The following is a 16,855-nucleotide window of genomic DNA, read 5'->3' as shown; positions in this document are numbered from 1 at the left end:
AGTGCTCTCATGTTTTGGATTGCGCCATTCTTTTAAGATTGTCGAGGCATGCTTATCCATCCATGTTTTTTCTCTCTCGTGTGCTTCATAATTGTTTCTTTGTTTGCCAGCCCAAGCATCCTAATGAGACACACTTTGTCCATATGAAAAGAAGAGTCGAATATTCATAATTCAGAGTCTTAAAATATATACTCTCTTACTTGTTTAAGCGATCTATCACTATGAGAACCTTCCGCTCGCTATCCTCATTGAATTCAATAAGAATAGCATCAATACAAGGATGTCTTGATGCGACATTCTTGAATGCTACACTTTGATAGTGCAAATCTAATTAGTCCCAAACCTATTTTATAAAACAAAAGACCGCATTCAAAAAAGAAGGCAATTTAAGTAGACTCATATTTGTTAATCTCTTCCATCGATGCCACAACTCAATGATTACCATCCCACATATAACATCTTCTTGCTCATGAGTTCTCACTCTGTGCCTTTAATCATATTCTTACACTCCTCGTTTTTCAATCGCCAAATGTCATCCCATGCAATAACTGCATCTTGAGTCACTTCTCTAACATGATTATGAGATGAGGAGATGGAGTAAATGAACCTGCATCTATCGCCAACATAGCCATTCGTATAAAATTTCCTTACCAACTTCTTATACCTAAACTGCACTCTTCGTATATAGAAAGGTTAGGCACAAGTCTGCACAAGGAAATAGATGGCAAAGGAATGGGTTTCAGCACCTGCAATGCACACACACACACACACACACACACACACACACGTTATGCTTAGTAATCTAAAAGATACCTTATGTAAGATTTAAGAAAAAGTGGTTAACAATTACCTTCACTCTGTTAAAGACTGTCTTGTAAGAGTTCTAATCACAAAAAGCAAGGAGTCACCATGAAACCCTCTTCATTCTCGCCTTCTTTTTCAATTTCCTCGTCCACCTCTCATATTTCCTTAGTTTCTTTAATGGTTTTTGAAGAAGCACCTTTTTTCAAAGACTTAGCAATTCTCCACCCTCGTGGAGTCTTCCTAAACTCCAAGCGAACCACAAAACCGAGCGTTGCGTGGCAGACAACGTCCTTAAAAGAACGCACTTAGCATGTGCTAAGACTCCTAGCTTAAAGAAACACAAGCGCTAGCAAGAAAAGAACCAAAACGTTTTGATGGATTTTCAAACGAGAACACTAAGTTTAACGCCCATTCAAGGACACATATCATACACAAAGGACATCCATACACACAAAGACATCAACATCATCATCACCATGGACACATGAACACATAGACCCTCATCATCAACATTAATATATATTAAATGAAAAGGACATCACTATCATAAAAGAGATTCACAAGAATATGAGGCCACACCAAAAAAGGCCTCTCAATATTGTGAATAAGTAAATATATATATATATATATATATCTTGATAGATTCCACAACAAACCAGAAAACCTACAATAAGTCATACAAAGCCACATTCATCATTTATAAACAAGTGTCCAACACGAAGCCAATCTTTGTGTCCCACATCAAATCGTGGGTCTCTAGCCATTGTTCTTCGCTTCAGCATGCATAGGAAACCTACTTGCATGGAACAAAAAACAAGAACAACTTCTTAGGCTGAATAATCATGCATGCACTTTCCAATCCACATCTCCCACCAATCATACTTGCATGGAACAAAAAACAAGAACAACTTTTTAGGCTGAATAATCATGCATGCACTTTCCAATCCACATCTCCCACCAACCATACTTATGCATTGTATCAAGAAAAATTCAATATAGGATCGTCTATCCATTACTACATAAAAACATATTATTCTCATTAATAAGACATTTACAGCACTACCAAAACCATAATCAAAGTAGTATTAGACCATCACCACAAACAAAATAAACCATCTCCAAATACAAACCAAAATCATAGTAATCTCACGCAAGTGCAAAAAACAACCCGAATGTATAGTCAACAATGCAAGCATATAGAATAGAAGGTGTGGATGCTCACTCGTATGGATTCTCTCCCGCACGTGTATCAATATCATCATTAATAACCTGTGAAGAACTAGTCTCTCCCTGTCTTACTTGCTTCCTAGCTAGAAGCAAGGGCTACACCAACTAGGACAACAATCTCTCGTCTCATTGTCCACCATTGATGCACATATGCGCCCTATCCTCATACATTCCTTGAGAATAGGGGCAGTACCACACCCTAACTCAAGGCAAATGCCATCCCTAGAACACAACAACTGCACAAAGCAAGCCATGAATGCTTGGTTGCGCTCCATACCACCAAGAATGTCATCTCTTGTAGGTGACTTGGCACATGAAACCTCTAGCAAAAGTGGTGGTAAGCTACCAAATCTATAGGGTGTATATGGAGAGCCTCAACAAAGGTGCACTCTCCAAGTAAAATATAGGAGACACCATCCCGTGTCTTTGGACCATAAAGGGCATAGACACAGAGTACTACAGTAAAGAAATAGCAAGCATGGCAGACCTTAGATAGCCCCCTATCTAACAGCATCAATACCCAACAAGGAGCCTCCACAAAATTGTGAAGCACATCCTACTCTTTGTGATCTATTTTCTCCAATGCTACTTCTCTTCTTGGCCAACTACAAATTGAAAACATTCATAAAATACATCAATCAACGATTTCATGATAGCCCTATTGATATGACTATATTCCATAGTAGCAAGGAAATAATAAAACAACGACAAAACATACTGTCTCTTGAGGTGGTCTCCTCGTGCAAGGCTAAACATGGCCTTAGTCGTCGTATTTGACTCCAACAAGGACAACCAATATTTTTCCAACACCACAAAGAGAAATCAAATTAGCTTCTCTAAGGTAGTGTAGTTATTAGCTCCCCATTTGAAAGACCAAACCTTAGACCGCCAAGCATCACCATGCTTGGGGTCAACGATGTTGATGATCTAAAATACATAAGAACGAATATCGTCACATGTAAACATCAAAAAACATTTGCATGCCCAAAAAGTAAGAAACCACAATCCATTTAACAACCTTTCGAATTCTATCTCCGTATTTGGCAACCAAATCGGCGGTCTCCTTCTCCTCTAAGACTTGGAGCTCCTCCTCTGACAAAGTCAAATGGGCCTTCTCTAGCTTCTTGTTAAGTGTCTGTGTGATTTGCACCTTGCAAAATGTAAAGTGAAAAGCACAAGAAAACTTTCAATGAAATAAGGACTCCACTACTATTAACAAAGAAAAAATAAAGAAACTCACATTGTACACAAGCTTTCCCAAGCATCTCCCTGTAGTAAGAGGGTACCATGGCTTCGTACCCTTCGTGTACTTCTTTCTAATTTGCATAATCAACCTTCTATCCTTCTCTAGGAGATCTTTCATATAATCCTCGTGATTAGCCGCACTTACGTTGGCAAAGTTCGCTATCTCATCATAAAGTGGAGTGCTTACAAGAGCATATGTATTCAAACTACCAAAAGCAACAAATAAGTGAAAAACAATTAGAAATCTAGAAAAAATTTCCAATAATCTTGTTTGTTTGTGAATGAAATTCTCAAAATAACTTAGAAATACAATGCACTAAAAATTTGACCATTGAGAACTAGAAAACACTTAATGAAGGAAAATCAAAACCATAACTATAGGAATTTGAAAAAAATTGTTGAGTCTAGTTTGTTTGTGCATGAAATCCCCAAAATAGCTTCGAAATAGAACGCACCAAATAATTAAACATTGAGAACTATAAATACTAAATGAAGAAAAACCAAAAACACACTTACTAATTCATCCTCTGTAAGCTCAATAGTAGGGCAATTTCACTAGTCGGGTCAATGCTAGTACATAAAACACGGTGATGCTTTGCCCTTATGTTTGAGAACCTTTCTTTGATGAGTCTGTAGTCCATGCCATTGCGCGGTGATTACCCTCCCACACGTAAAACATATCACTAAGGAGCACACGGAGATCTCCAGCTCCCACAACTTTGGTCAACACCAATGTCAACCAGGAGCTCGAACATAGGCGGAAAGGCAACCATGACCTGGAGTATGAGTGAAACGAATTGCTTAAGACTTTCGGCTACACAAGTGGCCAGAGAATCAATGTCTTGTTTGACAATGGTAGTACATATGGCGTGGTCACGAAACAGGCCGCTCGGCGAGCCCGGTTATCATTGATCTCAATAGATAAGAAAGTGGAGGGATTTAGCATACGCATGACAACGAGCATCAAGCTTGAAGCTTGCCACGCTAAATTAATCATTTAGGGCAGAATTTGTGCGAAATTTCATGGTTGCCCCTCTTGTAGGTCCATTAAACTTCTCGTTTGTCTTCCACCAGAGTTGGTTCAATCTTTGGAAATTGATTACACAGCCCGACGTTTAGTTGGTTTACTGTTCGGGAGTAGATTTCCTTGGGGGTTGGGTCAAAGACAACTGGATCTCCATTGGTATTGAGGTAGAGATCATCCAAGCCCTCCCAAATGGGTAATCTCTGCCTCAAACTCTTTGTTGATGTCCACCCAAATGGGATCCCATTCTCTTCATTCATCATAGTGCTCTCTTTATCATCACAGGTCCACATAGATACGATGAAGGTCCCCTTCTTGAGCACGTTTCCCTCTTTACCAAAAGTAGTCTTCAATCCTAAGATATCATCTCTTAATCCTTGTACTTTTGCATAGGGAATTAATATGCAAAGAGGAATTATAAGACATTCATAGCAATTATATATTCTGATTCGCTGCATTATGTCCTCACCCTGATCCATATAGATGGTGTTCTCATCTCTGTTCTCCTCAAGGGGAGGTACCGTAGATCTCATAACATAGGGGATAATCTGCATATACAATCTTCCCTTGGAGATAGCTTGTCATCAATCTCATGCATAGTACCTATCGCGCGCTAGCATCAAATGTCTGGTTGTTTACCTCATCACCCAATTCCTCTTACTGTTGCAATTCAGTCTCAAGGACTCGACTAATTTGTTCCATGCTGTCAGATGGTGAAGGGTCATTTCCCATAGTTTCCAAAACCCTTGATCCTCTCCCTCTTTTACCGTGCTTCCCACCTCCCCCTTGAAAAGTACAACTACAAACAAATAGCAAACCAAGCAAAGACTTAGTGACCCAAATTTTTTTTGCTAAATTCTCCTTTGCATTTGCAACATAATTCCAAATTTATGTCATTTCAAAAAATAGCAACAAAAGTCAACTCTAAAGGCCTCAAAAGGCACACCTAGGTCTGTATGTCAGTCTCTTAATATAAACAACATGATGGACAACATGAGATTTTTGATATGAACAACCTGTGTACTCTACACTATCACCATCATTCTCAAGCTCACCATCCCACCATCTCCCATCATTACCACCATCTCCCTCTTCATGTGTGTGGACCATGATCCCGGAGGGTAGTTTTTTTTATAACCATCATCACCATCTCCCTCTTCCTATGTGCACACCAACATCAAAGTTTATATTAAAAAAAACTATCCTCTAGGAAGGTGCGCCAACACACCCTCCAGGAGGGTAGTTTTTTTTTTAAATCAAGTTCACCATAGACATAGAAAATCAATGAGATAGACTATAGGCATAGACATATTCACCAAATAGCATTTAAAAAATTCCCTCCAGGAGGGTACATTGGCACACCCTCTCGGGAGGTTTTTTTTTTTGAAATTTTTCAGTGCACACAAAGATGAGAGAGATGGTACATAGCATAGGAATATGGTGATGATAGTCTATCTCGAGGGAGAGGGATCATGATGGTGATTTTTTTTCTAAATCTTTTTCAATGCATTTGAGGGAACATAGACATAGACAATGAAGGAAACAGACCATAGACATAGACATAGAAGAACACATAAAAATCTATGTCCATCAAATAGCATTAAAAAAATACCCTCCAAGAGGGTGCGGAGGGTAGTTTTTTTCTTGAAAATTTTTCAGTGCACACAGAGATGATAAGGGGAATGATGAGGGCAAGAGCCTACCTTGTGGGAGCCTTTGGAGACCTTGGCATGTGGTTCATGGCCTTGTGCACACACAGAGATGAAAGGCACTTTCTTGAGAGACGGCTGCAAGGGCCTTGCAGCCACTATTCTAAGCGAAGGAAGAGGGAACGCGGAGACTAAAGAGGAAGAAAGAATGCGGAGATGAACAAAGAGACAGAAGGGCGAAAACTCGAATACCCTCTAAAAAGAAAGGAAGGTTTGTAGGAAATCTGGTTAAATGTCCTTCCAATTTACTCATAAGTTATAGCAAAGTCCTTCAAAAGAATGTCCTTCCAATTTACTCATAAAGATAAGTAAGTTATAGCAAAGTCCTTCAAAAGAAAAAAAAAATAGGAACGCCCTTCAAATTTTCGGCTTGGTGAGAGAACCACAAGAAGGGAGAGAAAGAGGAAGAGAGAGAGAGGGGGGGAGGGGAGGGGAGGGGAGGGGGAGGGAATGCAATGTAGAGGCAGTGAGAGAGTTGTCATCAATTATGGTTTCAAATAACCTCCAGCTAACACTTTTTAAAGAGGGTAAGAGTGCATAGAGTAAGCGTGAAGATAGGGCAAGATTCCATAGAGGGGAAGAGGTTACGAGTTTGAGAAGGTTAATGATCACAAGCTTTTAATGTCCAATATTCTACATATCTTATTAATTTCAGGCATCATTCTCGGATAAATATGTTTGAATGTTTGAAGAAAAATAACTACAAAAAATAGTTAAACAAAAATCCCTCCCATTGATAAGAAATTTTTCCTTCCAAACATAAGTTTTTCTACTTTTAGAATAATTATTTCAGATAATGAATACTAAAAAGATGTTATGTTTTAACAACTTTCAAGGTCCATTAATGAAGTTTTAATTTAAGAACATAGTGGCATGTCTAGATTTTAATGACCACAAGCTTTTAATGTCTAACATTCTACATACCTTACTGATTTCGGGCATCATTCTGGGATATTTATTTTTGAATGTTTGAAGAAAATATAACTTAGCTTGGTTGCTCATAGCATAATATTAGAGCTCAAACTTCAGGTTCTTAAAGAGTATTTTGATCTAGAAGGAGTTCCGCTAACACTTAGACCTCTATCACGAGGTCATGAGCAAGTAAAAATGGAACCCATAATGTTGTCTCTACAGGTGAAGAAGGATTCCAGCTAGATGTAGAAATGCATCAGTTGTATAAGGTTTTTATAGACATTGGTGAGCATACGATGCCTATTAATGTTGAGGATGATGATAAGAAAGTAACAAATGCAAAGATTACCAGTGTCCTGAAGAAGATGATGAGAGCATTGTCTTTGAACAATAGTTTGCATAGTGTTAAAGATAATCAAAATGTGGAAGAGCTGCTAAAATCTTATGATGGTTGCATTGCTTTTGAGCTTCCTCCATGTGCTTCAAAGTATACAATGTATGGGATGGAACAAAATAATGATGGTCATGCTTGGATAGAGTATGTCACATGTAGTTGTGATGATGGTGTTGTACATTTGAGTCGAGGTTGTGGCCATCTGAGGTGCGTCAATATTGATTGCCCATACTACTCTCACATGCATTATTAGTATGAAACATAATGGAAAGGAAGATTGAAACACAATTGTTCTCCAGGACTAGTAGAGATTGAATCTAGCAACATTTCTAGAGTGTGTTAACACGTACCCTGTAGTCATTTATTATTATCTTCCTAGAGACCATGACAATACTACAAGATATGCTATACACCTGGGTAATCATAAACACCCTTATGAGGAGGGTATGTGCAGAGGCATTGAACAAAAATTGAGGAGAAGGTGCTATCCCCCATGCTGCAATGAACCCTTTCACTATGCCAAAGCAAGTGGAGACCTCTATGGCACAAGATGTTATTTTGAAAATGCTGATGGAGAATAACAAACAAGGTACCTCAGAGATTGGCGAGGATGACTTTGCAAACTTGCTTAAGTATGTCACTCCCTTGTCAAACAAAAGGAGGATAGAAAGATGTTTAGAGTATGCTTAAAGGGGTAAAAATATCACTACAAAAGGTCTTGAGACAATTCTTGATCTAAAAAACCAATGCAGGTATCCTTTTATACATAGTGTGCGTTTTCCTGGCCAATTAGGTGATCAGCCACATGTTTTCGAAATGTCCTTAAGGGTCTTGGTAGTGGACTAGATTTGGTGAATAGAATGAGACAAGGTGAAAATTTGCAGGATATATGGGCTCATTTTAACCATGTTCACAAAGTCCCTAGTTGGCCTACCATGTCTGTTTACATGTATGACCCTTACGTGTGTGAGCTTTTGACTATTACCACAAGGTGGAAATTTGCAGGATATGTGGGCTCGTTTTAACCATGTTCATAGAGTCCTTGGTTGGCCTACCATGTCTGCTTACGTGTATGACCCTTACATGTGTGAGCTTTTTACTATTGTCACAAGTGGAGGACAGATTTGCTCAGATTAAGTTTTGGAAGATACTTAATTCTGGAGTGCAGGAGAATGGCTATAAAAAAAAGGAATTCCGTGGTTTCATGGCGGATGAGGCTAATGGAAATTGGATTGCAATACGCATGGTTTACTTTTGTGAGCCCAAAAAAGGTGCCCGAGAAAGAAAGGACTTGTATATTTCAAGCAGAGCATGGTACGTCATCCACATAAATGTATACATCCATCTTTTCATGAGGACCATAAGTGTTTGTGCCAAAAATGGAGAAATGCAACTTCAAAGGTAGATCTTGCAAATTATAAAAATGAAATTAGAAAATTTTGGCATGCTTGCCTTGCAGTTCAAGGCGGGATTCGTGCATTGGAGACATGGCTTGCTTGGTGGGATATCAGGGCTTTCCATTGGGGATCTTGTTTGTGACTCAAGACAAGTCTAGTGTTTTTGTGCCCATGACTAACTTATCAGAGGCTAAACATGCAAGTATGCAAGCAAGCGTCGGTTATAAGAGTCAAATTTCACTTTGCGAATTTGCAATTTGTAAAATACAATGCTTACTTGAAAGGTATCCATACAAGAAGTGGACCGGGGATGCAAGACATGGTAGAGAGATTCTACAGTATGAATATGGGAATGAAATCATGTAGAAGATTGATAGATCTTGCACACTTATCAATGGAAGAGATGGGAATAAACTCCCTTAACATGCAACTTGAAAATACAAATGAGCATAGTGTTCGAAAAAAGTGACCTACTCATGTGGATCCTGAGGTGATCTTGGAGGAAGACGTGACTATTACAGTAAACAATCGACAAAGTGCACCAAAAGGTGCTCATGGTGGGGAAATAGAGGGATCTATCGAGACAAAGATGGCCAAAATAGTGTGGGCTATTCGAAGGACAGAGCGAGGGAAGAAAATAACTTGTTTTGGGTGACTACTAGGACAAAGTGGGAGATGTGGAGCATACATTAATAAGGGGGATGGAAATGGAAATGATGGAGTGCCTTCACCTTGCTTTTGGGGTCATGGGCGGAATTATATAGTTTTGTAACTTGTCCCCCATTCACTCTTGGGATGTAGGTGAGAACCAGATCATTGTTACACTAGACCCCACTAAACTTATTTTCTTAGCCTTATTACATCTAGATTTGTGCTGGTGCATGCACAACCCAATGCCTCCCTTGTCTCCTCATTCATGCACGCCAAGCACTATGCCTATGGGGAGCATTGGGTCTGCAACCATTCAAGCCGAGCATGACTTTTTACAACCTTGCATGCCTCTTGTACAAGATTTGATTGTTGGTCTTGCTCCCTAACCAATACCCTTCCAAAGGTTGTGCGATAAAACCAATTGAACATCTCTTGTAGATAGTTTGTTCGTGTTCCTCCTGCACAAGATCCACCTCATGTCTTGTATTTTTAAAATAAACCCCTCTTGCCTTATAATGTGATTTCTACATCCCTTGGGTACTCCACATGTTGAGCGATCCATACTTGTTCATGAAATACACACCATGCGCATAAACTATGTGCTATACATATGAAATAGCATTTAATTAGAAAAAGTCCATGTTAAAACACCAGTTTATTTTTTTAATTGTATAACTTATCGTATAGTGTGTTACTTTACTCTCTCCCCGAGCAACTAGCACACTTTTGGTGAATTCTACGATATGTTGTTGGAATGATGCTCTTTCTTGGACAGTTGTGCTACTTTGATTCATAATGCGAACCATGTTATTGAAATTTATCCAAAGCTGTTTGCACATATTTACAAGAGCTGGCATTGGACAATCTACATTTGTGGTGATTGCACACAGGTCTCTCCAAAGTCCCCAAGTCTTCTTTAAATTCTCTATGTTTGCTGGCTTCTCCAAAAATCTCCTTGCCTTTGCTCCACTCATGGAGACCTTTTGAGCAACATTGTATGACATACCAGAGGCCTGCTTATTCACTTCAATTTTCACGTTCCGCCATGGCAGCCCAGAGAATTCAAAAGATGCTCTAATTTACCAAGGGCTGCAACTTTCCTCTCTTGTGTAGGCATTGTGAATGCATAATCGATATGGCACTTAAGCAATTGATCGAAGATTCTCATGAATGCATGAAGTGTGCAAAAGTGAATATTCTTTAGTGGAAAATTAATGATGGGTCTCCAATTTGAATTCATGTTTGGTTCTCCTAGCATATCAGGAGACATGACACCTTCCACCCATCTTGCATTTGGTTGTTCCTCATCTTCATCGTCAGTTGACTCGGTTGGATCTACTGTATCTTCATGTTGCTTATTCCCTTTCTTGGGACCTTTCAAGGCATCCTTCTCAACAGAACCAACCTTCTGCATACCTTTTCCATTGTCTTTTTCTGCCTAGGAATATCAATCTGAGCATTGCCATATGGACAAGGCCATCTTGATGTCGCGCCTTAGCACAACCCATCATGCATTTAATTGTCTTCAAGTATCCCCCAAGATGCCAATCCACCTTGAACTTTCCTATGTTTTCTACATCTAAAAATTGACCATCAATTTGCTTTTTGATTACATCTGTTATCGAGGGAGTCCTTTCAAACATCCATGTCAATACCTCATGTGTCTCCGATACCTTGAATGCACCAAGCCACCAGACCTCTTTCTGAGATTGCACACTAAAACTTAGTTTGGTAGTCTTTTCCCATGCACATATCATCGCCTCATTCATGAGCATAATGCTCATACGTTCTAGCTTCCGACCTTTCACAATTTGGCACTCATCTAGCTTGAGCACAAATGAAAGTGTGCTCCCCAAAACTGTAAATAAACAGTAATTTATAATATTCAAAACAAAATAATCATCTTCATTTTATACTAACAAACATGAATAGTAGCAATTGTAAGTTCTCACCTTCTGGTGAAAGACCATAGAACTTCACCATAGCTTGTTGTAGTCTCTCAATATGAACAAAGATGTTATTGTAAACATCATAGTGAAATTCTGTACTTGTTGTCTTGCTTTTCTTTCTGCTCGACCCTATGTCTATTGTTAGTGTGTCCTCAACGTGATAAAATTGTCCTATAGCTCGCTGCACATCATCATTATTAATACGCTTGACATTGTGAATCACCCACCTTGAGTGTAGGAAATAAAGTGCCAGTGATCCCTTGTCTTAGAAATGCATCTTTTACAACCTGATGGATTTCTTGGTACCCTTTCATGCTGATTCCAGCCACATCACAAGCATGTTAAATTAATGAAGAATTGATAGAGGTGGTAATCTCGCTCATCACATTGCTAACAATAGCTTGGCATATTTTAGAATGATGAGAGTCAGTAATAATTGAGAGAATATCCTTGGTATTCATAATGGCTTTGACCAAATCCTTCCATCCCTCTTCGTTAGAACCACGCACCTCTTTGCAGAAAATTCCTGGCAGAACATAAATCATGACTATTTTGTTTAAATCACTGAGTGCATAATGAAAGTTTATGTTACTTACTTTGTTGTACAAATCCTTTCTTCCGTGCTCCACCTTTAAACGCAAGAGATTCTATACCAGCCAATGTCCTTTTGCGTTCACGAGCACCATTTGGTATTGCTTTGAGTCGTTTGATAAGTTCCTCTAGCCTTCGAATCTTTGCATCCTTCTCCACATTCTCTGCGATGATCTCTTTCATTTTATCTGATGATGTTTTAAGTCCTTCCTGACATTGTATATGGGTGAATTGTGATGCTTGCAATTGAGAGTGGAGAATATGGGTTTGCCAAGCTCCACTTGTAGTCAATCTTCTGCAGTATCCTAACAAGACAAGCTCTCCTTCACCAACAAATTGCATAAAAGATGATAAATCGCGGGGGGAAAGGAGGGTTTGCTCTTAATGGAGGGTCAACTAGATAGAGATGCCCATCAACCCAAAGATCTATATTTTTCTCCTTAGCTATCCTACAAGCTTGGACAGATTGTGCATCAATAGGATGGGTTTTTTTAGAGCTGCCATACTCTTCAGGAATACGAATGTGTAAATCAACCTTTCGTTTTCTAGCTTCACAAGGGGCTACACACACAGTTTGCAACGGCTCCATAGCTAAGCAGAGAGATCCTCAGAGGGAGGGAGGGATGGAGAGAGAGAGAGAGAGAGAGAGAGAGAGAGAGAGAGAGAGAGAGAGAGAGAGAGACTGTTAAAACTTTGCTGTTGGAGGTTTAACACAAATCCATTTTTCTGAGTAAAAAAATGATATTTTTGATATACAAATACACTAACATGGAGTTTTTCATCAATAAATTATATTTATAAGAAAAATAAAAAAAATTAGGGTCCCCACAATTTCGAGATCTCATGGATGTAGTGGTTCCTGACAGTTAGTTATGTTTATAGGGTTGTGGAGACCTGACAATTAGTTATGGATATACTGGCTCTTGACAGTCTTTTGATGTGACCCATGAATTACAAGTTTTTTGGAGGAAAAAAAATATTTTCATCATACATATTGGTTGGGTGGTGTTTTTTCCACCTCAAAATGTAAAAAAATTAAAAATTAAAATTTTTTTCTTTTTGGGGCCCACCTAAACACGAGAATGTTTTGTTAATGTGGAAGGGAGATATGGTGGGAGTTAATGAGGAAAGAGATTTCAAACTAACAAGAAAGATTCAATTTGTAGAGAGTGAAGATAAAAGATTCAATTTGTAGAGAGTGAAGATAAAAAATTCAAAAAGTATAAGAAAAGTAAGAGAGAGAGAGAGTATGAGAATATTCCCTTTAAAAAGTGAAACTAGGGGGGTGTGGCTGATGTGGCAAGGCAAAAAATTGAGCTTCCAATAGCTCTCTCTCTCTCTCTCTCTCTCTCTCTCTCTCTCTCTCTCTCTCTGTGTCCCCCACCCATTTGCAAATCTCCTTTTTGGTGACAACGAAGGAGGCAAGGTTGAGGACCTAGCTCTCCACAAGAGAGAGTTACTCTACTAAGTGTGGCTTGAGGTGCAAACCGGTAGGACCCTTGCATTCTCCTCTCCTTGTCTCTATCTTGCAAGACTCAAGTGTTCTCAATTGGGGAATAGTAACGATCCAAAATTATTCCCCTGAGCACCACTCAAGTCTAAGAAGATCTATGTTTAATAGTTCTAGATTTAGCCTAAATCTTTAAATACTGCCATAAGGTTCTCAAATTAGCCCTATGGTGGTTTTCTTTCCAAATTTGCACTCTTAAGAATATTATGAACACCATCCAAAATTGTTCCCCTAAACACTACTCAAGTCTAAGAAGATCTCTATGTGAAATAGTTATAGATTTAGCCCAAAAACTTAAGTAAAATATTCCCCCAAGATCCCTCTTCAAAACCTTAATTTTAAAGGTGTATTTATTGCAAACTTTTGGTCCCTCAACACTCCAAAACCCTGTTCTCTAGATATAGGACCGCAATATTTTTCCTAAATGTCCAATCACATATTTGCATCCTATAGAAACGAAACTGCAAAGGCTCACAAATGATACATGGCCGAAAGAGAAAAGACCATAAACAGAATTAATCCTACATACTAAGTCAATCCCAGAGGGTATTGTCCCTCAAGGTTTGACATCACGAAGAAGCATCCATATGTGGGCTGATGGTGGCAGTCTGCAGCTACTTGCGCCACTTCTCATCGTGTATTTTGTGAGAAGCTTGCCATCTTACCAAATGTGCAGTCAATGAATTTGCAAGTGTTGTTTTGTTTTAGCAAATTGATAGCTTTGTAAACTCTGGATTCTTTTAATGGATACTAAAAGTGTTTACACACTTTTAATGGATTTTTTTAATGGATACTAAAAGTGTTTACACACTTTCTTTCTTGTAATCACACAATTAATATATATGTGTAATATGCACAATTAATATATATGTGTAATATGTGTAAATATATGTATTCGTATGTAATATAACCACATTTTAAGAGTTGGGACACTTCCTCTCCTAAAATTACAAGATCTAAGGAACGTGATGGCACCTTCCTTAAAGAATAGTTTTATTCTTGTAAACATAGTACCATAGATTTTTTTAGTTTGATTTATGTACTTCGATTCTAACACATATAATATTACCACACTTTGATTGATGTGGGTGGAGAGTTGGCATACTTTCTCTCTAAAAAATTACAAGACCCAAAGAACATGCCCTTCCTTAGAAGAATACTACGTTTTTGTAAACATAGTACCATAGATTTGTGTACTTGGATTCTCATAGTAAGTTGTAATTACTCACCACAAAAAAAAAGGGATCTATCCTCCCAAAGTTGTAATGAATGATGTTGTTGACAAAGAAGACAGTGGTGGGCAACAGTGATGACAACAATAATAGTATCAACAACACAACTAGTTTCAGCACTTGCAAAGTTCTCAGAAGAAGATCTATATAGCATACCTGAAAGTTGTATCCTCTGTCTCTCTCTCTCTCTCTCTCTCTCTCTCTCTCTCAATCCAATTCCCAGTTTCAAAGCTTCCAATCATTTTTTCTCTTGAAAGTTTTGCATGCCATGATTAGGAACTAACAAAGCCAAGCGAGCTAAGGAAGCCTCGACATAGGGGTGCTGTCCCAACAGCATGGAGCTATACTTTTATGTTATAAACAAGAATTAACAAATAGGTTGACTTGATGGTGAATACTTTATCATTATTGTGTTCTGTTGTTGTGATTATTTCAAAGTTACCAAGTTTCAAGATGTCAAAATTATGAGTTTGAAATTGACTTGATGTGGTGAATGCTTTATAATTATGGTGCTATGTAAATTGATGTTGGTTTATTGAGCTTATTGGCCATAAACGCCCACTAAAGGCCCACCATCGCCTGCAATACATACAATCATCACACTTTTCAATCAAGGAAAAATATGCATTACAGCTGATACGATTTGTCAAGAGTTGGTAGAGGATACTCTTGCCTTGCCATTCAGCAATTGATTGTTTATGGTGCTACACCGACAAGTCAATGAGGGGGGCGATCTCTCCATCTTGCCTCCTTTCTATCTCTGGGCGAGGCCAAGGCAAGGTGGAGGTAGCCCGTGAGCCCACAACAGAGCTCTACTCAGAAAGTGGTCTATGTCTAGTGCTCCATCTAGTGCCTATTGATGTCTGCATCGATCGGCACTGCTCATCAGCCCCTGCTTTCTGGTGCTCCTGTCTACCGTGTCTGCATTGATCCATACTACTCATCAGCTCCTGCTGGTGCTCTTGTTGGTGCCTATTGCTCCGTCTGGTGCCTATTAATGCCTGCAACGATGTTCGCACTACTTAGCTCCTCCTTGGTGCTCATCTATGGCCTCCTCGTCGCCATGCTCATTAGATCAGGAGACGCACTCCACACCTTCTCCAGAGCGTTCTTCCCATTGTCGCTATCTTACGAAGTCCAGCTAGCCTTAATTCACAATCTAGTTTTTTTTTAACTCCACGCTATTTCAAGGGAACCCTCCACAATGAAGCATACGATAGTCTTTTTTAAACTCCACGCTATTTGAAGTGCACCCTCCACAATGAAGAAGCACACACTAGTTATTTGGTACTTCCCACCCAACCTAGGCTAGAATGAAAATGCAAATACCATGGAAAACTTGCAGCCTACTCGCATCAAGCCGAGCCCAATATGTTGCCTTTATCTGGTCACCTCAATTCACTGGTTCACTACCAACGTGTCACTCCCCGTGGTGCTTGTACACACAAGGCTTCGCTCTCTCTCTCCCCTCAAAGTATCCATGAGCTTGAAGCGATTCCCCGGATTTCCAATGCTCAAGTGCCTGCTGATTCCCTTGACATTTCTACTCTTTAAACTGCTTCCTTGGTTGGTTTGAGGGCTTTCAGGGATCCAAACTCCATGTGCAATATCTTTGAAAGTTAAGACTTTTTCCACTCATGCCTCTTCTCATTAAATGGAATTTGGAGCTCCGTTCTTTGGCATCACACCATATCAGGGCCACAATAATTTTCTTGCATTTGCATTATTTTGAAGCCCTCACTATGTTCCATGCAAAAACAATCCATTGGCAGCCTTTCCACCTTTTGTAGCATAAAATATTGAGACAGTATTGTTATTGCACTACCTTAACCATTTCTCCATTACATGGTATTTTTTTATTGTTGGTATTTACTAAAGAACATAAATATTGCCTTAGTGTAGAAATAGACTAGCACATCCTTCCATGCTCTACTTAAGTAGTGCATCACAAACTAAATATGTTTGACAATACACAAGTAAAAGCACATGCCATCAAGCTGTAAACTATCAAAAACATGGCACTCATAAAACCAAGACACTGAAACTCCATCGTGTTGCCTGCACATAGTTGCCAAGGTTCAATGGGAGAGCAGTCAATGTATCTGATAACTCTTGGCTTCTTGATCAATTTTCTACCCTTTCTTTTCTGGGGGCGGGGGCGGGGGCCGGGGGGGGGGGGGGGGAGAGAGAGAGAGAGAGAGAGAGAGAGA

General features: G+C 39.2%; 1 protein-coding gene across 6 annotated transcripts; it reads right to left on the bottom strand.

Moving 5' to 3' along the window:
- Positions 1–1,423: 1,423 nt before the first annotated feature.
- LOC147633779 (uncharacterized) lies at positions 1,424–6,261 on the bottom strand. 6 transcript variants are annotated; one of them, XM_086804807.1, is made up of 6 exons: positions 6,004–6,258; positions 5,317–5,460; positions 3,793–5,099; positions 3,272–3,482; positions 3,050–3,166; positions 1,424–1,597 (listed from the first exon to the last, which is right to left on the bottom strand). In XM_086804807.1, exons 3-6 carry the CDS (start codon positions 3,915–3,917, stop codon positions 1,580–1,582), a joined length of 471 nt encoding a protein of 156 aa, XP_086660933.1. In that variant the 5' UTR covers positions 3,918–5,099; positions 5,317–5,460; positions 6,004–6,258; the 3' UTR covers positions 1,424–1,579. The 6 variants fall into 6 exon arrangements, with proteins under 6 accessions (XP_086660933.1, XP_086660931.1, XP_086660930.1 ...); XM_086804805.1 differs by having other exon boundaries at positions 1,427–1,597; positions 3,050–3,181; positions 6,004–6,250; XM_086804804.1 differs by lacking the exon at positions 1,424–1,597 and adding an exon at positions 2,348–2,958 and having other exon boundaries at positions 6,004–6,261.
- Positions 6,262–16,855: the final 10,594 nt, after the last annotated feature.

Source organism: Cibotium barometz, chromosome 11, assembly GCF_041138505.1.
Source record: "Cibotium barometz isolate CiBa-2024 chromosome 11, ASM4113850v1, whole genome shotgun sequence".
Taxonomy (NCBI): Eukaryota; Viridiplantae; Streptophyta; class Polypodiopsida; order Cyatheales; family Cibotiaceae; genus Cibotium; species Cibotium barometz.
This window is presented reverse-complemented; position numbering and strand designations above follow the sequence as displayed.

Excerpts from the sequence above, each read along its gene's own strand:
- LOC147633779 (XM_086804802.1), bottom strand. The coding sequence starts at position 3,917 with ATGGACTACAGACTCATCAAAGAAAGGTTCTCAAACATAAGGGCAAAG. Across the intron at positions 3,182-3,271 it reads TGGGAAAGCTTGTGTACAAT|GTGCAAATCACACAGACACT; the intron begins GTGAGTTTCTTT and ends ACATTTTGCAAG. Across the intron at positions 2,959-3,049 it reads ACGGAGATAGAATTCGAAAG|ATCATCAACATCGTTGACCC; the intron begins GTTGTTAAATGG and ends TATGTATTTTAG.